The following is a 25,354-nucleotide window of genomic DNA, read 5'->3' as shown; positions in this document are numbered from 1 at the left end:
ATCTACAGAACCTTGTACAAATGAAATGTTATATAACTATACAACTATGTATATCAAATATATATGTGTATGTATAATGGGTGGGTAGAATAAGATATTCTAAGGTGTTTGAGTTATACAAACCACCCAAAATTTGTTAACTTCAGTTATTAAAAGGCCGCTATGTACATAATAAGCCGAAATGTTTTCTGGATGCGAATGAAGAAGATGAAGTAAATATTTTACTAACATATGTCTTTGTTATATTCTCCTATTGAGATATCAGAATTGCATTCTGGGTATTTAAAAGACTCAGGAAGCAAAATTTAAAATATTGATGACTATATCAACAATGTTCTGAGTATTTTGATTATACATCAGTATTTTGATTATACAATAAAGACACTTAATAAAGTTAAATTGCCTGCTGTCATTACTGAACATCTGGCCTCCTGCCCTCAGGAGCAGCAGAGAGGGTCAGCAGCAATGACTGGGTCGCTGATCCCAGGAACCAATAGTGCAGTGTGACACACAGAATTATGAGCAAACACGTAGAATAGTGGCTAAGATTGGAGAAAGGCACGGGGCAACAAACAAACATCTGGAAACTATGAACTCACACTTTAAATCTCCTATGAAGACAGTTTTAAATGTCCATAATCATGGGGAAGATATAAACTGAATCTCAAAAGAAAAGCAAAATGTCCCGAATATGTATGACACATATTCTTCTAAACTGTTCTCCTACACACACACACACACACACACACACACACACACACTATATGTGGGTAACATATCAACTCAAGTGTGTATATTGACTGTTTTGTCAATACTTTACTTTTAAGGAATGTTATATTAATTAAACTCTCATTAATTATGGTTACTGTTTGATCTACAATTACTATGCTCAAAACCTACCAATTTACCCCTATTTGTTGACAGAGGTATTTGATACTCAATTTGCTTCTCTCATGATGCATAGATATAGTGCTATCTGTCAATTAGACTATTGTGTCAGTCACAGAAGAAAAGAAAAGTAAAAGGGATAATTTTCAACTCATTGTTTTCAAACTGAAATATCAAAACAAATGTTATACGGCATGCTACAATTTAAAGATGGAGACAGGTCAATTTTCTATGTATATCATCAATGGCAGCAAAGAAAAATTGAAGAAAAATGATCAATTAGTATCAGGTATTATAGTGATTTATAGTGACAAATTTAGAGTTTTGCCTTCTTTTTAAAAGACAGAAATATTATAATAATATATTTTTGCTTTAATCCCAGCTATGGGGATATAGGGTTGCTTCAGACTGTCCACAGCAGTTTGACTATGATTTGCTTTTGCTCTAGCACAGGCATGATTTTGACTGATTCAGAGAGTCTCTGCAAATTTATGAATTTTGGAATTTTGGGGACTCTTCAGAAGGTATAGAAATGTGAGAATCCCAAGAGATGGTGGGGTTTTGTTTGGTTGCTGTTGTTTGCAATTTGTTAAGCATTTGTGTGCAAAGAAGAAATAACAAGAAATTAGATATCTTGATGGTCAAGATCTAACTTGCCCTAAGGAACTCAATGCCTCTAATCAGCAGAAAGTAATCTAATGATAGTCTTTCCCCTTTCCCCTCAGTCTTAGTTAGGGTTTTATTGCTGTGAACAGACACCATGACCAATGCAAGTCTTAAAAAGGACAATATTTAATTAGGGCTGGCTTACAGGTTCAGAGGTTCAGTCCATTGTCATTAAGGTGGGAGCATGGCAGCATCCAGGCTGGAATGGTACAGGTAGAGCTGAGAGTTCTACATCTTCATCTGAAGGATACTAGCAGAACACTGGCTTCCAGGCAGCTAGGACTAGGGTATTAAACCCACGCTCACAGTGATATACTTACTTCAACAAGGCCACACCTCCAAACAGTGCCACTCCCTGGGCCAGGCATATTCAAACCATGACACCATCTATCCTTTTTTTCTCTTATTAAGTGCTAGGAGATTGAAAAGGAAGAAGAAATGGAGTGGAGAAGGGTGAAAGAAAGGAGAACCCACAAAGTAGTAAAGAACCAGTTACAATGGTCTGAATGAAACTGTCTCCCATATGCTCATTAATTTGATCATTTTGATCCCCAGTGGGTAGTACTGTTCTGGAAGGTTATGGAAACTTTAGGAGGAAAGCCTTGCTGGAGTGAGTACTTACTGGGAGTGGACAGTGTAGGTTGCAAGCATATCCCCACTCATGGTTCTGTTTCCTTCATGATGGTGAAATGTTACCAGCTGGTTTCCTGCTTCTACTGCCAAGTTCTAGGTTTCCCATGCCTTCCTTGTCATGGTGGATGCTAACCTTCAAGAAATGTGAGCTAGAATAAAGCTTTTCTCCTCCAAGCTACTTTTTTGTCAGGCTATTTTATCACAGCAACATGAAGGTAAGTAATACAGGCATCACACACAATTCATCATGATAGAATATTTTAGGGCTGTGATTCTTCTGCATGTGGCAGAGACAACAGTTTGAATCTCAGTTTGATGCCCTCCCTACTTGTAAGACACCAGAGAAGCAATTGCGAGTCTCTGTGTCTGTCTTGTTCATTACATAGAAGTGAACTAAGAGTGAATTAGTACCCAACAATCATGGTTAGAATAAATAAGGCAGCAAGGCATCATGTATCTCTTAATTTGTAAACATAAAAGAACTCTTTTCTACTGTAATGAGTGCTGTTTTCATATAAATATTGACATGATTTGTGGTTTTCAGAACCTTCATGGATAGATAGAAATGACAGGTTTGGGATATACAAGAATATTACTTAAATGTATATGAGATGATAAGTATAGCATTAAGCATTAATTATAGCATTCTTAATATATTTATAATATATTATAAATTAATTAAATATTATAAATTAATTCTATTATAATATATAATTAGTTATATATTTATATTATATATAGTATATATAATTATAATATATTATAAATTAATTAAATATTATAATATATTAAGAATGGAAATCGGTGTGATAGAGATAGAGTATCTAAACTGAGGAAAGGGAACTAATCAGTAGATAAAACAAAGAGAAAAAATAGGGAAGAGTCATCGATGGAACCTGAGGATGCATGGACCTAGCAAGAGAAGGAGAGCAGAAAAGGAAAGGATGAAAGGATGAACAGAACAGGCCACGTGGGGTAGGGACAGGCAGCATGGTTTTAAAATAATCAGTCTGACTGCAACTTGATATGCCAGGTTGCCATGTTCCATTGATATCCCTGGGAGGCCTGCCCTTTTATGAATTTTTATGAAGGAGTTGGGGAAGAATGGGTGGGGAGAAGGGAAGGGAAACTGAATTATTGTCTAGACCAGAACAGAGTTTCAATGATGCCTCTGCTTTTGAGTCATACCCACTCAGATAAGCACAGGTCACTCATACTTTACAAATTTTTTAACCCAAAAAATTCAATGGTTCACCTAGTTGGAGCTTTGGTGATCTCCCTGTTTGCTTTGTGGCTAGTTTCTTATGAATGTGTTTGTTTGCATCTTCCTAAAAACAGCATTCTATAAGACAGAATAGCATACTGTAAGATAGATTTGTGTTAGTAGGTAAAGGAAGAGAAGAACCTTTGCTCAGTGGATCTGTTATTATAGAACAGACTGAGGACATCAGCTGAAAGTTTATCTAACTACATACAATGCAAGGCCTTCTTAGCTGCTTCTGTGGGAGAAATTTGAGGATGGCACAAGGTCTCTGTGCCATATACTAACTGTAAATTGTGATTCCTGCTCACAGTTTACTACCCACAGTTAGTCTAGTTGCAAATAGCTCAATGCTTCAATGGTTCAACAAAGAAAATTGACTCTTTACCAAGAACACTGCTTATTACGTGAGATAGGACAAAGTTCTAGAGTTTTGGGTTATGTATTGATTCCAAAACAGCACATGGAGCAACAAATATGAAGAGGGGTACACAATTAAAGTAGGAAACAATGCAGATCTGTATTCATTTCAAGCCAAACTGAGATAAGCACCAGAGGACCCAGGACTCAGAATTCCTAGGAAGGAAGAGTGGATGTTGGGAGAAATGGAAAAGCAGCTCTTGAGCATTTGTCTGAACGATGTCTTTATTAGCCTGTCCTATCAATGTGCCCTAAAGAAAAGAAATGTCCCTCTCTCTTCCTCATGCCTGCTTCTCTCAGGACCTCTACTTCTCTGGTCTTATCTAAGAAGTCTCAGCTGTTCTGTCTTTCGGTTTTTATTGTCTGTGATCATGCCCTAACTGGAGTCCCAGAGATTCCCTACCGAAATAACAACAATCTCTCACTGCCTTAAGGTACAGGCAGCTATAAGACCTCTTTCTTATTGTCAAGGGTGTGTAGACCAAGCCTCCTGACTAGAACCTTCTAAAATCTACTTCTACTTCATTGTGTTGTGTCCCAGTTTTCTTTCTATTGCTGTAATTAAGCAAATGTTAATTAAATATGTGCTTTTGTAGACAGTCTAGCAGACAGAACAGTTGAAAGCATATGTAGTGGATCCACAGGGTAAGAGAAGTAAGAGGGGAGAAAATAATGGCTAAGGACAGAAACTTATTCAATCATAAGACATTCATGTTGTTAAGTATGATATATGGCTCTTTAGAGAATTATAAACAAGAATGGGATGATCTCCAAATTGGACAGGAGGTTCAGGTAGAGTATTTATGAGAAGATGGTTCAGAAAGCTAATAGCTAGATACTCTGAAAAGGTCAATGCAAAAAAAAAAAAAAAAAAAAAAAAAAAAAAACCTGAAAGCAATAAAGTCATCGGTAAAGTGGATCAATAACCCTTCTTACTGAAATGCTAGAGAATTACAGGATTCGTCCAACATGGGAGCCACTGGGGGCTTTAGAAAATGCAGTTTCACCAGAGTTGTGAGAAAAACCAAATTGCAGAGCTTAACGGGATTTGTAAAGTGGTGATAAGATATATACACTGGCTGAAAGAGACCCATGTAGAAGGGTCAGGCTAGCATAAGACACTAGAAAAAAGACAAGATCACAATTAAAGTTTTTTTGTTCTATTTCAACCTATGTTACAATAAAAATGATTTCTGTCTATTTATATGACTAAGATGTGATTATTCGATAATATCAGGTTTTCTCATCTCAGAACCACAAAGATTAAATCACACTGTCAATCATTATTAATCATACCGTATGGATGAAATGCTGAGCTAGACTTTTCACTCCCCTGACTCAACCGAGCAGAGAGAATTCCTGACATACTGGCAGCAGGCTTGCCCTTCTGTCGAATCTTGGGAATGGCATGTGTGGGAGTGTGGGGGTGTGGGGGTGCCATGAGTACAGCAGTCACTCTCCTGTTTATCAAAATCCAATTTTCTACTCTGTCTGTTTTTATCTCTGTCCTCCGGCCTCTGAGTATTGACAGTAAGAGAGCTGGTTACTGCAGTATTCTGAAGCCACTGAAGTATCCCACATTAGCGTCGAGAAAAGCAAAGGCTATGTGCATGAAATTGAATCCTAGGAAAATGTTATAGAAAAAAAAGAAACAACAACAACCAAACCCATGTGTTTTCACATTTTAAAGCTCTGATTTGAGAGTAGAACACACACAATTCCTCACCAGTAGAAGACAGATAAAAAATAAATAAAACAAGCCTAGAAATCAGTTAAAGTACATCCTACAACATAAGCTAAAAGTTCATCGCATTCTTCAATTTTCTCCTTGTTCTGTTAGTTAAGTAAATTTACAGTCCCCTACCTCACCAGAATATTTGTCACCTCATATATGTTATTAATACTTGACTAGACATGAAACCATGTCAGAGATTAAGTAGCCATTGTCAAGTAACCGTTCTGTACAGTTCTAAGGCATCTAATATTTATCCCATTGATGGGATGAGATATTTTAAGAGATTAAGTTGGTACTAACTTTGGGAGCTTCATCCCTGTTGGTTAGCTTTCATAGCACTGGAAGATGTTGTGCACATTCATGCCACAGGACAACATAATAACCATCAGCCTGACTAAGATGTGAACCCTGTGAACTATAGTATAATTCATCCAAAATAGAGCCACTGGTTCAAGGACGGTACAAATCTTATGAGAGAGCAAACCACTTTCTAATTGGATTTAAAGCCTGCTCCAGAAGATGGAATTCACGCTTGGTAGCTTTAACTTGGTCAAACTTCTAGTGGCTGATTAGATCATTGGCCCTAGGGGTGAATTTTATAAAATTATTCCACTAAATGAGCACGGTAGCAAATAATACCTTGGGTATTTATTTTTATACCCACAGATCAGTGCATGCCCCAACCCTTTCCAAAGTAGCTATTTCTCACAGTAGAGAGCAACTAATACAGAAACCCACATTGGTCAACGTTCAGAGAATGACAGACTGTAGAGTGACCAGCTCTAAATGTGAAAACTATATCATACCTCTTGCCAGTAAGCGTCAGGGATAATTGTAAAAGAGGGAACAGAACCAGAGGTAATGGATGGTTTCAGCAAAGTAGTTAGTTATTGATCATGATTGTAGTATTGCACTCATGAACTTATAGCAGCTGGGATTGCACGCACAAGACCTGTAGAAGATCAAGCCATCTCAAATCCAGCATGGATGAGGAGGTGAGGGACTCATGAAGCACCATCCTTAGTTGAGAAACTATTTGCAATTGATGGCTTCTGGGGATAGTGAGTCAACTTTCTTCAGGAATGTGGTCACCATGAGGTTACCCATACACCAGTAGATGGTCCTACACGTAGGTATATACAGATAGCATTCAGGGTACTCAACTTGTTTAAAACCAACCACCAAGCAAACAAAACCAGAGTACATAAAGTAAGGGGGAAAATGTTGGGCAAGGGACAATTAAAGCAGACATTGGTAAGAATATTTGATCATTAGAATCATAACAAAACAATCAAGGCTTATCAATGGAGGAGACAAGTGCTTATTTTATGATTCTAGTGCAAGGATACTTAGTTGAGAATTAAAAGACAGGCTTTGTGGAGGGGAAGGAAAGTGGATTAAATTGGATCAAGAATATATATTGACTATATATATATATATTTATATATTTAATATGTATTTATATGTATGAAATTCTCAAATATATAAATGCGCCCAAATTTAAATCAATATTAAAATACAATCTTAAAAATAGCTAATATATTTTAGAAAGCTTTATATATTTCAAGAATACTAGACTATTCTATTTAGAAAAACATATTTATTAAATAAACAGTATATATTTGTTCCATTTTTCTTATATGTAAATAAAAATATATAAAATAATAAAACTATTCAAAGCCTAGAAAGTTTATTATCTTTATTTACATGTCTAGTAATTAATTAAATAATTAGCAAAAGATGATTAATTAATACAAGATGATAAATTATATTTCTCCTTTAACCTTCTCTGAAGCTCTTTCTGTACGTAAATCTGCAGTCAGCTATTGTAAGACACTCATTTAACCAGCTAGTAATCAATGGCAAAAGTATTCTTTGAATCTGAATTTTTTTCTTATTTTTTTTTTTTATGGCTGTCACTCTTGCCTAGCTTGAACTTTAACCTTGCGTCTTCACACAGACCCCAGAATAAACACTGCCTCTGTGTACCCATATCCCATGATCAGTGAAGTGCTCCTGTGTGTTCTCCATGACACTCTCACAAATGATGTCATACAAAGGTAATAGATGATGTCACAACAAAATTTGAGCAAAAAAAAAAAAAGTCAACTATAGGAGGCCATCTTATTCACATACGATTCAGAAGAATCAAAGTGCCAATGATCCTTGAATTGAGCGAGGAAGAGAAGGAGCGAAAGCTTGACTGGAAGCATAGCTAGGGAATGAGAATTTTCCTGGAGCCTAAGCAGAAAGAGGATACTGAGGCACACGTACAGATATATACATTCTGCAAAACTCTATCAAACAACTGCAGAGCTCCAGGACTGGAGCTCTTCATTGAACCGCCAAGTTGGCAGCTTCCTAAAATCAATTCATTCACTTCTGGGGAGTGAGCTGGGAAGACTGCAGGGGAGACTGAGCTGGACAGCTGACTTGAAGCCTTTAAGGGTTAGCCTTGGCATTGGTCATTAGAGACAGGTACAATATCACGCCCTCCTTCGAGAATTTAACTACACAATAACTAACAGCAGCCACATAATCCTATAGTAAAGGCTGAACAAGTCTGTTGAGAAAAGGTCAAAAGCTCTAATGAGCTTAGGAATGAAATCCACTGATAGCATTATGATTTAAACATGGGTGGCTTCATCTGATTACACAAATTACTTTGCTAAAGTGCATGTTTTGTGAATGTAGAACATGAGAAAATGGCTTGCCTGCTCCACATCACTGTTAAATATGAACAAGAATAGGATGTTTTATGAAATAAATATGGGCACGCTGGTTTGTTACCAAGAGCTCAATTAAAATGTGTTCCTTCAGTATACTTGAATGCCTCTTAAATTGTATTTTTAAAATTCCAAGCAGCTGTTTATTTATTGCTGCTTTTTAAAATTCATTTTTTTTGGCCCGGATATTTAAATTTCCCACTAAAGGAAAAACTGTGAACATTTAATTTAGATGTACTTGACATAAACAGAGTACTAATTAGTGGGACCACTCCAGGGTAAATCTTCTGATTTCTATGAATAAACATCCTGGGTTGTTCTGCCATCCCAAAAGATATTCACCTCTGCAGATACTGAGGACCAAAGGTAACTTAATGTGTGTACAACTTGAACACATTTGGAGAATATCAAACTAACTCATTTATCTTCAGGCATGTCAGTTTAGCTAAGCAGAGTACAAAAGGATTTCACACTTTGTGTTACTACTGAAACCGACCAGATAACAAGTCAAGAGGGAAGAAGCTGCTACAGTTCCCTTGGTGATGAATAAACATTGAATAAAAACAACAGCAATTTAAAGACATAAATATATTTTTAGGTGGGAAAATTCCCACAAGGGAATGTGTCCATATTTTCTATTTCACGAACACACGTGCTTACGTATCATATATATAAATGCATGCATCATATATAAATATGATATTGATATATATATATATATATATATATATATATATATATATATCACAAAATTATCCTAATTTTCATGGCATGGTATTTTAAACCACACTGTTTTACCAAAAAGCTAGCACAAGCATACTTACGTCATTGAAGACCTAATGTGATGAATCTTCTGAGAGTTTCTGTAGGTGATTTTTCTTTTTTTTAAAGTAAACTGATTTGCTTTTTTGGCATGACTTAAGAAGTCAATTACCAAGAGTTTGACATTTTGTCTTCCCAAACAAATTCATGAGGAATCTAATAAAGCAATGTGTATTGGTGGCACCGGCCCTCAAGCCACTTATGGCTTTTCCTACTGAACCCGTTACAGACTTTTGACTATTGGAGACTGTACTGTCCATCATATTGCTGGCTTTATTAGAAACTACTATTTGTGTTCACTCAAAGGCATTAGCAGAACTTAATATTTTTTCAAAGCAACTTAGCACTTTCTTAGAAAGTATTAAAATGGAGGTTTTCCGTTGGATTTTTTTTTTTCCCACACTACAGTCTTTTATAGTGAATCAAAGATATCTACGGCCACTTTTGTAAGCTCATCTACTTGGGTTACTACAAAGAGCTTCTAACCTTTGAAAATAACTACAAATCAATATCCATTACCGGAAAGAAGCCTTGGTTAACTACAGAGATCAGAGTAAAGGCAGACTTACCATCTTCATACTGGCCCCAGCTGCCTACCAAGAGAGAGGCAATGAGGATCCCGTGGGGGAAACACTTCCAGAGAGCAAACGGTGGGAACATCTTCTGTCAGATTTCACTCAAGGCTGATCTGAAATAACAGGAAGCGGGAAAGCACGTTTGACATGTTCGTTATCAGCTCGAGGAAAACAGAACAGACAGAGCACAGAGACGCTGTAATGACTTCATAGTTAATTACCTGTATCACACCATCTATTATCAAGTAACACTCTTGGCTAACACAGAACACTTGGTGTTCTATAGACGTCCTATGCTGTTGGAAAGATAATGGCTTTAACATTTCTCCTTCAAATATGACAACATTACCAGGAAGACAAACACAATGTGTGTGTGTGTGTGTGGTATGTGTGTGTTGGTGGGGAGAGGGAGAGGGAAAAGGAGAGGAAGCGGGTAGGGATGACCTCAGCAGCTGAGCAGCATAGCATGGGCAGTAGTACCCTGGGTTCCAATTCTAGGACTGAAAGGAGTTAAGGGAAGAAACAAAAATTCAAAGCAAGTAATGAATCAACATGATGATACTGCTGTGATAAGCAACATCTTAGCCAAGGTCAGAAAGACACACTTGGCTTCCCTTGCGGCTCCTGAGTCTGCCCACGTGACTTGACTCTTCCTTGGTTAACTCTGAATTTGTTGCTCCTCATGAGGATATTGTTTTATTTCATTTCACTTCAAAGCTTTCAAGATGAGAACGACCTTATAGGTCATCACTTTAAAATCATCCCAGCCACTGGTCCTGTTAGGATTCCAGAGATAATCCACTTCAATATGAGACCTCGCTCGTATAAGCTTATTACAGGATCTCTTATCCCTCAGAAAACATAACAGTAAAAGCATATACACTGGACAGGGAAGATAGACTCCTATCAGCCTGGAGGAAGAGAAGCTCAGGAGAAAACCTGGTTGTATCGAAATAAAGAAAATGCAACATCTCTATCCTTGCGTTAGTCTTTGTTCAATTTCTATTTGCTTTAATCCCAAGCTACCTACAATATCCTCAATGTGTTCAGCATCCACCAAACTATAAGGAGGCTACAACCCACCCTGTAAACCTAATACCCCTCATATGGAGAAAATCTGACTCTCTGTAGCCACATAGTGAACATGTTTTTTTTAAGGAAGTCTGTGATTCAAAACCGATCAGGGCACGATGTATAGGTAGTGCCACATTGTGCCTATCAGTGGAGCTACCTATGACATGAGCTGAAACAGACCAGATGTTTTAGACAGGGACTGCTTCATCACTAGCTTTGAGGTCTTTGAGTTGCAGAAAAGAATCTTCTAAAGGTAAAACCGCTGTATGTTGCTAAGGGAGTAGAGGATACTTTAAACATTACCTTCAAAGCAGTGCTGTGTCTCTACCAAACATGTGCCAGATCCTCTATGTACAGCTCTTCCCAGTAGATTACTCTCCAGATATTACTATGCTTGAGAAATCCAAAGTGTGCCCAGAGTTTAAAAGGCATACAGTGAGCTATGAATAACTTCAATCTATTCTCTATTAAGGAGGTAATTTAATTAGCATGCTCAACTCTCTGGTGTAGTTAATAGTTACTTTGGCAGTCACATTTAAACCCTGTCAAAATACTAGGGATACAAACTTTCACAATTAGGTTTTCAATCTTACAGATAAGAGAGGAAGCTTCATGCTTGGTTGTTTGATCTTTTCCTGTGGGTTAAAATGCCTTAACATAATTGTTCTCTAGAGAATACGTCAGTTTTGGATTTTACATCAATTGTATTCCCCTACAGAATTAAAAAAACGAAGTATTTGCACTGTTCTACCATTCCATATTCTCAAAATCCATTTGCCCAGCAAGAACTCAATGAGAGGGGCACTGGGTACCACTTGCTTTTTTAGCAGGTAGACAATATCAATGATGGAAAAATGCAATAATTTTTCAATTCTCGTGGATAGTACCTGTCAGCCAAATGAATATAGAACTCCATAGACATAATTATTACAGATGATGTTTAAAAGGTCATCAGTGACATGGAATGAAAGAGCCAGCCTTGTTAAAAAGTTACAGTATCACATTACCCTTAGCTACCTGTTAGCAGATGAAATCAGGCTGCACCAAGCATTGATATATGAAGGAGAAAATTCTACAAGAGCACAAGCTTTCTAACAGCCCTGTCTGCAAGCTCTCTGCAAGGTATCTGCAGTTCAAGTGCAGTCTGTTCACATCTTAGTGCAAGAAAAAAAGGGTTCTTCCTTTGTTACTTTTTGATTACAAACCAAAGCCATGACCTCCAGGCTTTAACCCAGGCTGTCTTCAAAGGTGCACGTGGTAGGAAGGATAATAGTAGCTGACCTAGATACATAAACAGTATCCTACAAAAACACTTTTGAAAATGTTGACTATTCTTTAAGCGATTGCTACTCATCACTCTGAAATGGACCAATGCTTTTCTTGAGACACCAGATCTGGAGTGTGCTGTCACTATGGTGAGATGCTGTCCCACAGACACTCTCAAGAGGAAACAGGGAAGCCCCATGATATAGTGGGAGACTGATCTTCGGTGGTTTGCCAGTCAAATACCCAGGACTTCTGATCTTTGACCCAGTCTAGAAAGAGCAATATAAAAAGACCATGTTGCTGTTCTGTATTCCTAGTGAGAAGCATCTGAGACCCACCTGGTCGAGTAAAGCAAAGCTCCTGTCAATGCCACCTCAACTACCAACACGAAAACAGGAAGCATTCCAATGTGCCTGTATTTCACCACTCACCATATTCACCAATTTCCTAAACTGACCAGAGAGTCCTCTGCTAGTTCCAATGGAAAATAGCAGTAGTGTCTTTATTGCTTCAGGAAACTATTTTCAGTCTTAAGTATGACTCGATGGTCATGCCATTCTCTATAATATAACATGTAGGAAATAAAGTTGCATGCAACCTTTTTTTTCTAGATTACCTCACTTCTCCTTTCTTGTATATTTACATATAAATTTACCCTCTATACTGGTCGTGTATGAATTTCATGTATTAATAAATGTTTTAAGATATTCAAATATAGTATAGCTATATTATGTATTTCCTTATAAAATGTGTGTAATGATCATATTTTACTTATACTTATATATGTTGATCTAATCTTATTTTTTCATAAATTTAAATACAAGGAAGAAAGCTATCATGTCTCAGCTAATGTGACATAAGAGTGAAAAATAGTCTAGTTTTACACTGGATACAATGTTGACTGTTCCCTAGTATTCATGTGCTGGAGATTTCTCAATGAATGAAGGTAATAGGTGGGGCAGTTAAAGTGGACCCTTGTGTGGGGACTGATGTCACTAGCACATACCCTCAGGATAAAGAAGCTGTCTTGAAAATGAGTTATTATACCAAGATAGATTTGATAGTTTTACTTGTAAAGATTATCCAACCTAAGATACACAAACTAAAGATAAATAATGAGTCATCTCTAAGGACCACTCAGTTAACAAAAACCAAAATGCAATTACATCTAAAGTCTGAAAACATTAAGGTGTTCTGGCATGTTTACTATGAACTGACTAGCTCAAAATTCCCATGTTTTGTACTGAAGTCATATCTGTGCATGGTTTGTTCACATGGTTGTTTTTCACATATGGCAAAATAGTGGCGCCTGTGGCATTAAAACACAAATCTAGGCAAAACAATCTTCTGTTGTAAGTAATACAGATTCATAATAGTACCCTTAATAACCAAGTAGTACCCTTAATAACAGTCAATTTTGTATATTTATTACAGTGCCTTTATTATGTGGAAATTCTGAGCACATTATAACACAGAGCTTAGAACACTGAGAAAGACAAACAAATTAGTTATGAATGTGGAATTGCATAATGGTCCTTATGGAGTTTCTAGGTACTTGCTCAGGTATCCCACCAAAGATTCAAATCCTGTGTTATGCCATACAGCAATTAAAATTGGGGGCTCCTAACCAATAAACAGGAAAATCCAAAGATAATTATTTTCTTCAAACTGTTAGATTTCTTTATTTTACATGTATTGTGTTTCACCTGTATTAAAGTATATGCACCATGCATGTGCCTGGTGCTCACAGATCTTAAGAGGGCACTGGATCTCCTAGAACTGGAGCTTTGGATGATTACGAGCCACAGTGTTATTTCTAGAATTGAACCCCAAGTCTGTATAAAATCACCACATGTCCCATACTGATGAACTATCTCTCCAGCCCCAGTAATGCCAGTTTCTTGATTCAGTTAATTTTATATATGTCAAGTCTGGAAATTGGAAAATAGCAGGGAGAAATGGGGAGAAGTTGATGGAAGAAAAAGGGAAGGACAGAAAGAGTCAGAAAGAGAAAGGGGGAAAAGATGAAGAGATAGAAAGACAGAGATAGTGAACACTCATCTTATCTGTGCCATAAAGACAAATGTCCACACAGTGTTGTTACAGACCATTCTGGTTTAGTAAATTAGACGTTGTAGATTTTTCTCCAATAGCCATGAGTTCACTGAGTAGTTACAAGGTTTCAAGTACCAGTCATAGTTTCCCTCTTGTTGAGCAGGTCTTCAGCCTTACTAGAGAATTGCTGGTTACCAGCAAGGTATGTGTACCACTACTGGAACAAGTGCTGGTTACCACCAAGTTAGTGTACCACTACTGTAACTTAAGGTTATTGTGCAATGCTGGTCTTTGGTGTAGTTACCAGATGTTAAAAATGGGTTGGATTGTTTGTTGCCTTCCTTTGTAAGCTTGACTGATGCCTTTTGATACTACACAATTTAGTTTTTAGGTAAGAGGAATTTAAGGTACTTTAATTTAGGGGCTTCTTGGTCCTGTTTCTGAAGTGCATGGCATATTCAGCAATAGGGACTTAATTTATACTTTTTCACTTCTCATTAAAGACAGTTTTCTTTGTAACAGATGGAAACCACTACAGAAAACCACAACCAATCAAAATACAGCATTGTGAAGACCAATCCTAGTGTATACACCTACAAACACTCACTCTTATGGGTTTGGGGAACATTATGGAAGAGAGGCCTGAAAGATGGTAAGAGCCAGAGGATCAGAGTTTCCTGTGAGATTGTGTCTCCTAGTCATGATAGAAAGTATACCCATAAAGTCTTAACCAATATGAGCACCGAAATGTGAGCTAACAAGGACTAACAAATGGACGTGGCCAAGTGGACCAAGGAAAGCTCTCAAGGCCTCAACCATCTATAAAAAACTACAAGCAATTGAGGAAAGCTGGGAATGCAAGAACAAGTGGTCCTCCCCAGGAAGGAGCACACCAATTGATCATCCGATGCCAAATGATCATCCCAGAAAACACACATACAATAACATTATATTGACTGAATAAGTTATACTTAGGAGTGTATAGAAATACATACATAGATATGGGCACACAGTAACAATTAATGAAAAAAAGAAGCTGCGAGTTTGAAGGAAAATGAGGAGTATTTAGAGGGAGGAAAGAAAGGGGAAAATGTTGTAATTATATTATAATCTCAAAAAGGTTGACCAAGTAATTTAAATTGGACTGTCTTATTCGTAAAAAAATAAATTAAGTAAAATTTTAAAAAAAGACAGGGATAGAGTGAGAACAAAAAAGAAAATAGAACAGTAGATAGATAAATGATAGAAAGATGATAGATAAATAGATAGATGATAGATAGATAGATAGATAGATAGATAGATAGATAGATAGATAGATAGGTGATAGAGAAATAGATCATAGATAGATGATAGACAATAGATAGACCATAGATAGATCATAGATAGGTGATAAACAATAATAGATAGACCATAGATAGATCATAGATCGTAGATAGATAATTGAGAATAAATAAATCACAGATAGATAGATCATAGATAGATAGATCATAGATAATAGATAGAGCATAGATAGATGACAGAGGATAGACAGGAAGATAGATGATATATGGATAGATGGATGGATAGATAGATAGATAGATAGATAGCCAGACAGACAGATAAGTAGTGAATTTCTTGTTTTCCTGAAGGTGAAGATGGTAGCAGTTTGGGTGGCTTCTTCACCTGTAAGCATTCCTTCTTATGAGCCTTCAGATATGCAACCAAAACCAAATGGATCTTTCAAGCAACTACATGAACTCTGTGGCATAATGTTTCCTGCAAATCAGAGCAATGGGCATTTTGAGTGTGCTTCTTCTAGGCACTGAACAGAGGACCTGACAAGCTCTGCCTTCCCCCCTGCCATGGGGGACCCTACCAGTTTACAGCAATTTGTAGATAGAAATTAAAAAAAAAAAACTGGATGTGAAAGGAGCAAATATGACAAGTATGTACACTTCTTGTCACTTGACATTAGAGCTACAGCCAGTCAAACAGTGGGGGTCTTGTGTTATCAGTAGATATTCACTGAATGACACTGTAAAGTCAAATTTAACACTTTTATGTAATGACCTATTGTTTCCATTACTTGACACAAATTTTCTTTGTGTATTTATCTGTCTCTGTCTCTCTCTCTGTATTATTTAAAATAATCAATTATTCCTGTTACATTTTGTAATAAGCTAATGAGTCAGTTCTGAGTAAAGCATGCTGCCTAAGAGATGTTCACAACCTATTATTTGAGCAAATACTATGATCTTGAAAACTTCATAGAAAATATAAAACTTGGCAATAAAATACATATTTGTTACAAAAGCATTCAATACATCTTTATATTCATTATGAAAAGTATAGTGTAGAACACAGCAGGAAAACAGTTATCAAATACTAACTCTAGGTCTCATGCATGACATATTTTAATGGGCCAATTATTTTCAGGATCAATGAAATATATCAAAAATTTTCTTCTTTATGTCAACACACATTTATTTGTAAGCCCTTTCTAACCAAATATGATTTGTATCTTAAAGTTCTTTCTTTAGAAAATTGTTGAAGATACATTAACATAAACCAGAATATACAAGTACTAATTTAATATGTTTTTAAATGGTGAGAATATTGGAAATTGACAGAAAGTTCTTTTCATTCAGAAGAAATTTTCTGAAAATAAAACATCAGAAAAATCAGACAAAACACAACAGAACTTTAAATTACAGTCTTTTCCCAATTAATTAGCTCTCCTCACCTGTAGAAAGCAGCGCCTTCCCTATAGGATCACGCTGAAGTTCAGAGGTTCAAAATTTAATTATCACTCCTAAAGTATGCTGCCTAGCTTCCAAAACTATGAAAAAAATATATACATTTTTTTCATGATTCAGCAAGTTATTTCCCTTAGGAATAAATCATTAAAGAGTATTAACTTCATGCAAATTAATGGCTAGAGACTTCCCTATCGACTTTCTGAGACGGATGGTTATATCAGAGCCAGCCATTCTTCGTAGATGTACGGAGCTTCTGAGCAGCCTTAAGATGTGGGCGTCATTACTCTGAGGCCCTCAGGGAAAGATGAATCAGATATTAGGAGTGATTTTAGAGCAGCAGTTTTAATGAGGATGATGAGCCGCTGAAGGGGAGAATGGAGACAGCAGCACACTGCAGCCTCTTGCTCTTACTTGCCCTCATGCATCTCAAAAATAAATCCTGTTGCTACCCTGTAAACTGAAGACTTGAAGGAACCAGAGAATTCGGAGATAATTATGAAGGCAGTAGGTACTGGGTTTCATTTATATTTTTTGAGTTTTTTTTTTCCATTTTCACATGTCAATGCAGTGTGCATGTATGTACACACACACACATATATACATACACACACATATACACACATACCCATATATATACACACACATGCACATATATACATATACACACACATATACACACATACATATGTTTAAACATGTGTGTATGTGTGTGTGTGTGTGTGTGTGTGTGTGCAGGCACACTTGTGTGTGTGTGTCCACGCATGTGGAGGTTCAAAGTTTGTATGACCATCATCCTTGATGACTATTTCCCATCACTCACTAAGGCCAAACATGGTGCTTGTGGAATCTCTGGTGTCCACTGTCCAAGGTAAGAATTATAGGCAGACCACCATCCCACCATTATTTCCTCTGGCATTTGCATGGATCTCCAGGGGATCCAAACTCTGGTCCTCATGCATCTCTAGCAAGCACTTTAACTGATGAGCAAGAAAATCCCCCATAGTTCTATGTATTTGTCACTGCACCTGGCTCAGGGGGTCACATGTGTGACTGGAAGTTTAAGGAGATGTTGCACCTGAGAGAATCTAAGAAGGAAGGAATACATGGACTCTGCAGAATTTCAACTGATATTAGCTATGTCTTTGGATGTCTAATACATGGCTTTTATTTTTATCTTGCATTAAAAAAATAAACATCTATTCCCTAATAACTAAGTCTAATAGTTGCAAATGAATAATTTTTACTTCAATTCTCATTATACTAGAATAATATAAGTATCCAAATTGTGCAAACATCTTTCATAGACCATGCCCTTCCTCCCGTTTCCTCCTTAGTCATAACCGACCATGTTGGCCAAAAAGCTGTTTGTGTTGTTCAGATCCTGGTGCCAATTTGAAACCTCTCTTCTTACAGCCTGCCAGGTAACAGCCAGACAGTTTGATATCAGCTCTCTCTATATTCCAAACCCAAGTGGCATTACTATTTTGTTCCACAAGTGCTGTTTTTATAAACCCATACTGTGAGAATTTGTAACAGGTTTTAGTCTATTTTGTCTGGAAAAACCTATATGTCTGTAAGGTATACGCCATCTGAAAACAACATACTTACTAGGAAGAATATAAATATTATGCAATACTCATATATTCAGAAATTCCTTCTCATGAGAATTAAAAATTCTCAATATATAGTAAGAACACACTTCAGGTAGTCACTACTCAAGAGGTCGTCACTTTTGTCTCCAGTATTAATATATGCTCTAAAGTTTGCAACAAATCTGAGAGTATGTTTAAACATGCTACCAAGTCTCCAGGTTCCTCTGCTACTGATGTGGGTTTGTCCATGCCTTTTCTATGCTTTTGAGGCTTAAAGAGGATTCTAGACAATCTTTGGTAATTGTTGGGAGCCGCACTAGTCCCTGTTCGGGCGCCAAAATATGTCTCATCCTGAGCAAAATGTTGAGGCCAGGGCTGCCCCGTGTTTGGCGGCCACTGTGTCCTGGCTCAAGCTGCCGCTCCTGTCTGAGGGTCAGGGTTCAGCAAGAGAGAGGGTGAGGGCGGTCGTGAGGAATGGAGACCAGACAGAGTGTGTTTCAATCCTGTTTATTCTTCAGTCTCTCTTCCTCTAAGTGTCTCTCTCTCTACCATCTGCCTCTGCCTTTTATATGTCTCACTTCTAAGCCATGCCTTTTGGTCATACCTATAATCATGCCCTTAGGTCTTGTCTCTAAATCTGATCTCTACACTTCTAAGTCACACTCTTAAGTTACACACCTTTAATCTCACACACCTTTAATCTCAATCACCCAAGGTATCTAAACCAAGATTATCAGAGTGTGCTCAGCTGTTGTAGGCTATTGTAATCCAAGTCTCATGTCAGGGTATATGGGTCAAGATGGCTGCAAAGCTGATAGCCACTTTCTGCTAAAAGTCGGCCCCCAACAGGTAATAGCTGCTCATCGTTTTTGAGCAATGCTGTGATTGACATAACCTCCCACGAGAATCCTTATGCACTGAAAGAATACATATTACTCTTAACACAAATAAGAAAGAAGGAGAAGGGAATGGTCACACCGCACTTCATTCATCTGGGTGTTTCCTGGCTTTTCAATAAGCCTAAGTATAAAGAAGCTTTTCCAGGTAAACAACATGGTTGCCATAGGCATGTCCAAGGTTATCATGTTTGTAATCATAACATGCATGGTGTGATAGTTGGAGAAAGTATAGCTTTTTAAAGGTAAGTATATCTAAATATGGAAGGAAGGAATACCAATATATAAAGTATAGAATAATAAACCCTAATGGCATTGAAGCCTTTTTGTCTCGAAGATTTCTCATATCCCTTGGGCCATATTTGTTATTGTAAAATGATCTACTATAAATTAAAAGCTGCAAAATGGTGGAAATGTCTAATATGTTGTTGGTATAAACACAGAAGTTTTCTCTAGACATTGGTGCATTAAGGAGAAAAAAAATGTATTTAATGATACTGAAAGGGGCTTTATACAAAAGTGGACAAGCAAGGCAGGTGGCAAACGGACCCAGCCCCATGAGGCATTGCTAATTAAAGTGGGAAATACTGTTGGCAGAGATTAGCCCCTAAAAATCACTCTCACAGAATCACACGAGAAGCAGACTAATTTTAATCCCTCGAGCTAAGGCTAAATTGTATCACATACTATCTCCCACTCGCCAAGTAATGGAGGCCCGGTGAATGCCATCCAACTGTCATATTAAGCCACTTTAAGTGTGGCTCATGCCTATAATTTTCTTGTAATCTTGTTCTGAGTAGAGTGCTCAGTAAGCTACAGTAATTAGAACTGAGTAAGCATCTGGCAATAGTGATTGGTTTACAGAAAAATACAAACAAACAAGAATAACTAATAAGAAAGGGAACAAAAACGGACTGGTAAGCAAAGTTTTCATTACACTCTTGCAAAGAAGTCAAACCCTGCTATAAACGAAAATGACTCCTCGTTGGTTATTTTCAAAATGATATTTCACTACAATGTTAAAGTTAAGAAAGCAATTGTCTTCTAGTATGGTGAACTTGTGAATGTTGGGAACAGCTTTGATTCTGGGATTACTGCACCAGTTATAGATGGAGAATATCTTTCTAACATATCTCTAGGTCTCTGAGAACATGCTATATCAGAATATGTACAAATTGCCAAGGTAAATTTAGTGAAATATGAGTAAAGGAGCAGTCATTAAAGCATCTTTATAGATTTTGGCTGGTTTTGAAAGGACTCAGCTTTTTTGTTTGTTTCACTGAAGAATATTAATGATGAGTTATTTATTTCCCTGGGAATGAAGAGGGTGGAGAATGTTCTGTGAGGTAAATGAGAACAAAGGGATTCCCCTATGAAAATAGGTATGATCAGACAGTAGCACTTCGAAATGGCAGATGAAGAAGCCTGGCCTTATTTGAGGGTACTTTCCCTTTTGCCAATAACAGTTTACATAATTTCTGAAAGCAAATCTTAGAGGTGAGCTTAAATACCTATGTTTAAATATATCTATCAATCTCTCGTGTACATGATTTTAAATATCATAATTGAGCACTTTTTAAGATACCATCTTACTCTACTTGCATATATTAGACCTTCATGATAGGTGTATTTTTGTAAGAAGAGACAAAAATACCAACATGAAGTTAGTAATACGAACTCTTACTATTCTGAGAAAGATATGATGGTAGAAGTGGGTTGGACTCAAAAGGGGGTTTTTTGCATGGTGTATTTGTTCAGAGAAAGCTGAAAAAAAATATCGTTTGACCCGGAGCACGAATAATCCCACTTTCATTATAGACAGTCTATAATTGGGATGCAGGAATGCACTTCTGAAGTCTCTGTATTAGGAGTATACAAGCTGTGATGGAGACATGACATTCATACAGGTAGATATGAGGGGGTATCAGCCACTAGACTGGGAGCCCCTGACTCAGGAGTTGGGAAAACAAAGGTGTTTCTAGAGTTGCTGTTGCTGAGAGAGAAGCAGGTTTTGAACTTTTGCTTGGAACTTTGAAGTCTTAAAGAGTTATTAAACTCCTGAAATGCAGATGCCCACAGAAAGACAGCACTGAGTTGAGAACTGAGGCAGGGCTGTGAAAGTTGTCATCCAGGAAATAAACACAGAACCAATAGAACTTAGTGAGTTATAGTAGGTTTGGCCTAATGTTGCTTGTATTCTAATGTTAATTTGGGTTCCCAAAACTGCCTACAAACTGCCTGCACATAGCTTCTGGGAACCTGTCCCCCAGTTGGTTCTGATTGGTAAATAAAAGTGCCAACAGCCAATAGCTGGGAAGGACAGAGGCGGTCTTTGGAATTTCCTGAACTTGTGACTTGGACAGAAAAGAGGAGAGGGGAGATCTGCCATGCTGGGAGAGTGTGGAGGAGAGGAGAGATGCCATGCCTGAGAAGAGTACACGACAGGGAGGCATGACCCTCATGCAAAACCAGTGGGAGAGCACAGCCCTCTGGGTCCAGTGGCCAAAATAGAATATAGAGTTTAGTAAGTAATAACTCGGGATTATTGATGAAAGGTAGGCAAACCATGTGGAGGTTAGGTAGTAGGCCACTATTGTGTTGATTAAGGTGTATCAAAATATAAAGTGTGTGTGTGTGTGTGTGTGTGTGTGTGTGTTTCATTCGGGAACACAAACCATTGAGACAGGTAGTAGTGAGCCCACCACCGAAATATATTAATCAGCTATTTAATTCAACAGTGAGTTGAAAGAAGAGATGCACAGGGTGATATGCAAATATTTAGAGGTTGGAAGGCAAACCCATCTTCAAAGATTGAGAAGCAGGGAGAGGGAGGGAGCTGCTGAAGTCGAGGGATGTGTCTGAAGGCGGGATTCTGATGTAAGAGATGCAACTGCTAGGCCAAGAGAAAGAGGGATGGTGAATTCACCACTGTGCAAAAAAATCATTGATCCCTCTATGGGAAGTTACTTAAATGCATAAGTAAAAACAATAACCCAGGCTAAACGTGTTGCAGAAAATGGAACATTTAGAGAATTATTTGTTACTCTATAAGGTACAAGTAAATGACAGTTTCATGGAAGGTGTGGTATGGACAAGGGATGTGACAGATGGTTCCGCAGGAGGGAGAGGATACTTCAATGGGAGGTGGAGATGGTCCCATAAGAGGGGGCAGATGGGCCCATGGGAGGTGGCATATGGGCATATGGGGGTGATAGATAGTACTATAGGAGATGAAAGATGATTCTATAGGTGGTGTCAGAAGGCCCATGGCTTAATGAGAGATGGTAGAAGCTCTTGTGGGAGGTGTCAGATGATTCCATGGGAGATCATAGATATTCCCATGAGATAGGACAGATGGTCACATGGCAGGTGGCAGATAATCCCAATAGGAGGTGGCTGATTGTCCCACAGAAAATGACAAATGGGCCCATAGGAGGTGATAGATGTCCCTTTAAAGGTAACAGATGGTTCCATGGGATGTGATAAATGGTCCCATGGGAGGTGGCAGATGGATTCATGAGATGGGACAAGTGGTCCCATGGGAGGTGGCAGATGGATCCCTTGAGATGGGACAGGTGGTCCTATGGGAGGTGGCAGATGGGTCCATGAGATGGGACAGGTGGCCCCATGGGAAGGGACAGATGGTTCCATGAGAGGTAGAAGATGGTCCTTTGAGAGGTGGCCGATGGTCCCATGGAAGATGATGGCAGAGAGTCTTATGGGAGATGGCAAATAGTCCGACAGGAGGTAGCAGAGGGCACCATGGGAAATTGTATAGAAACATGGAAGATGGCAGACCGTCTCAAAAAAGATACTTCTATAAGAGATGGCAGATGATCTGGTTGGATGTGTAAGATAGTCCCATGGAAAGTGGCAGATGGCCACACAAGAAGTTGTGGATGGTGTCATCAGATGTGGCAGATGGTCCCATGGGAGATGACAGATGTTCCCAAGGGCGGGAGAAAACAGACATGGGGAGTTGCATGGTGAAAACAACAGTTTAAAACAGAGTAAAAGTGCATAACCAATAGATATAAAAATACGTTTTACCATCAGTTTTAGTCATGAAATAGTCCTAATGTAATGTTTCAGGTGTTAAGAACCAGAAAAACTGTGTGTGCTAGAACAGCAGTCACTCTGAGGCCTCGCGTTGTAGCTGTGGCTCTTCGGAATCCTGCTATTTCTATTTTCTTTTACTTTGTGTTTAAAAGTAGCCTGGACTTGACCCTCTTCCATGTAAATGTTTCAATCCCCACACATCTTCACACTGCACTGCTTGTCCACGGGCCACGTAGACGGCCATCGACTGATATTTTCAGAAAGTGAAATTCTTCCTCTGAATACTGGCCCCCAATGTCACAGACTCAATTTATGTTAGTATCTTCTATTCAAAAGACCAATCTTGACAAGAAGGATCTTAGGCTGCCATTAACTGTTTATGAAGGCTTACTATTCAGGAACTAGGAGGTATACCTCTGGGGACAACGAGGAAATGCTGAAATCACACACACACACACACACACACATACACACTTACTCACACAAAATGGTGCTGTGAAACTTTCAACTGTGCTATTGTGTAAAGTTTTGTGTCTTTCAGATGTTGGAGGTTTGAATATCATCTTTCAAGGAAAAAAAAAAAAAAAAAACCTTGGATTTCTGAAACAAAATATTTTCCCTCGAGACTACAATCCTACATGGCACTTAGAGAAATGCCTGACAGATTTGCAGAGAATGCCCAATTCGTCCTGCATATCTTCTACTTAGGGAGGTTTAAGTTACTCAGAAACTTGGCTCCGTTCCGTTACAGTCATTTACGCAGAAAGAGAGCGAGCTTCAGAAACAGAAACCTGGTTTGTGCACAGACCCAGAGCACAGAGGCAAGTCTCCAGCCGTTTTACAGGAAGAGGAGTGGATCTTAATTTCCCATGCTTTAAAGTAACTTTGGGTTGGATGTTTGGTGCCGATTGTTTGAACTGTGTCCCCAGTAACTTCTTTCCCTTTTTGGAACACTTGCTGCCAGTGGAGAAGTAAAATGAAGAGTTTGAAAGTGTAGCTCCTGGCGATTTGCAGTGTGACTTCCAGTGCTCGATAGAACGCACTGAACTGAAATCATAGACTGCTTTATCAAATTCCCTTAAAATCCCGCTGGTTCCTTCCTAAGCATCCACATGTTGTATATATGAGATCAAATGTACCTTTATGATATATATATATATATATATATATATATATATATATATATATATATGTGTGTGTGTGTGTGTGTGTGTGTGTGTATGTTTATATACATACACATCATATACATATACACATACATATATTACATATTCACATACACATATACATATATATTTCTACCTAAGATAAGCATTAGTTTTACTCAAATTCCAAGAACCAAATTCTTTTTCTCCTGAACTACTAAACAGCCCACACTTCCTCAGATATTTACAGTTTGAGTCCACCGAGCTCTGATGCTGTACAGAAGAACCCTAATTGGGTTGCACGCTTGATATGGCATCCCTGATTTAGCCTTACCTAAAACAGCTCAGGAATAGAAAATACTCTGTGGAAAAGTTGAAAGTTTATGATTTTAGTTTACGCAAGATGAAGAGATGTAACATCGACAATATCTACGCTCAGACAGATGCTCAGGTTTCCGTTAGAGCTAAGCCTGAAGAAGTTCAAACAGCTCTGATTGAAGAACTCAAAATAAGACGCTCATCAAGATGACAGGATTGCCAGGCTCAGTTGTAACAACAAGAAAATGAACCGCATGCTTTGCATCCATTTAAGAGATCCCAAAAACGTGGCACACAGAATTAACTAAGCAGGGCTCATAGGGGCTCACAGAAACCGAAGCGGCATCACAGAGCCTGCCTGGGTCTGTGCTAGACCCTCTGCATACATGCTGTAGACGTTTGGCTTGGGGTTTTTGTGGGACTCCTACCAGTGGGAGTGGGCATGTTGCTGACTCTTACCTGCTCTTGGAATCCCTTTTCTCCTA

At 38.0% G+C, this 25,354-nt stretch overlaps 1 protein-coding gene across 1 annotated transcript in view; it reads right to left on the bottom strand.

The window, feature by feature from the left end:
• The window catches only part of Pcdh15 (protocadherin related 15), a 777,836-nt gene that overhangs the window by 654,093 nt on the left and 98,389 nt on the right, over window positions 1-25,354 (bottom strand). Inside the window, exon 2 of the mRNA XM_076917096.1 lies at window positions 9,721-9,839. Coding sequence (XP_076773211.1) covers window positions 9,721-9,811 — 91 coding nt within the window. The 5' untranslated portion in view covers window positions 9,812-9,839. The remainder of the gene's footprint in view (window positions 1-9,720; window positions 9,840-25,354) is intronic.

The sequence above is a fragment of the Arvicanthis niloticus genome, chromosome 20 (assembly GCF_011762505.2).
Source record: "Arvicanthis niloticus isolate mArvNil1 chromosome 20, mArvNil1.pat.X, whole genome shotgun sequence".
NCBI lineage: Eukaryota > Metazoa > Chordata > Mammalia > Rodentia > Muridae > Arvicanthis > Arvicanthis niloticus.
Note: the sequence above shows the minus strand (reverse complement) of the source record. Positions and strands in the feature narration are given on the sequence as shown.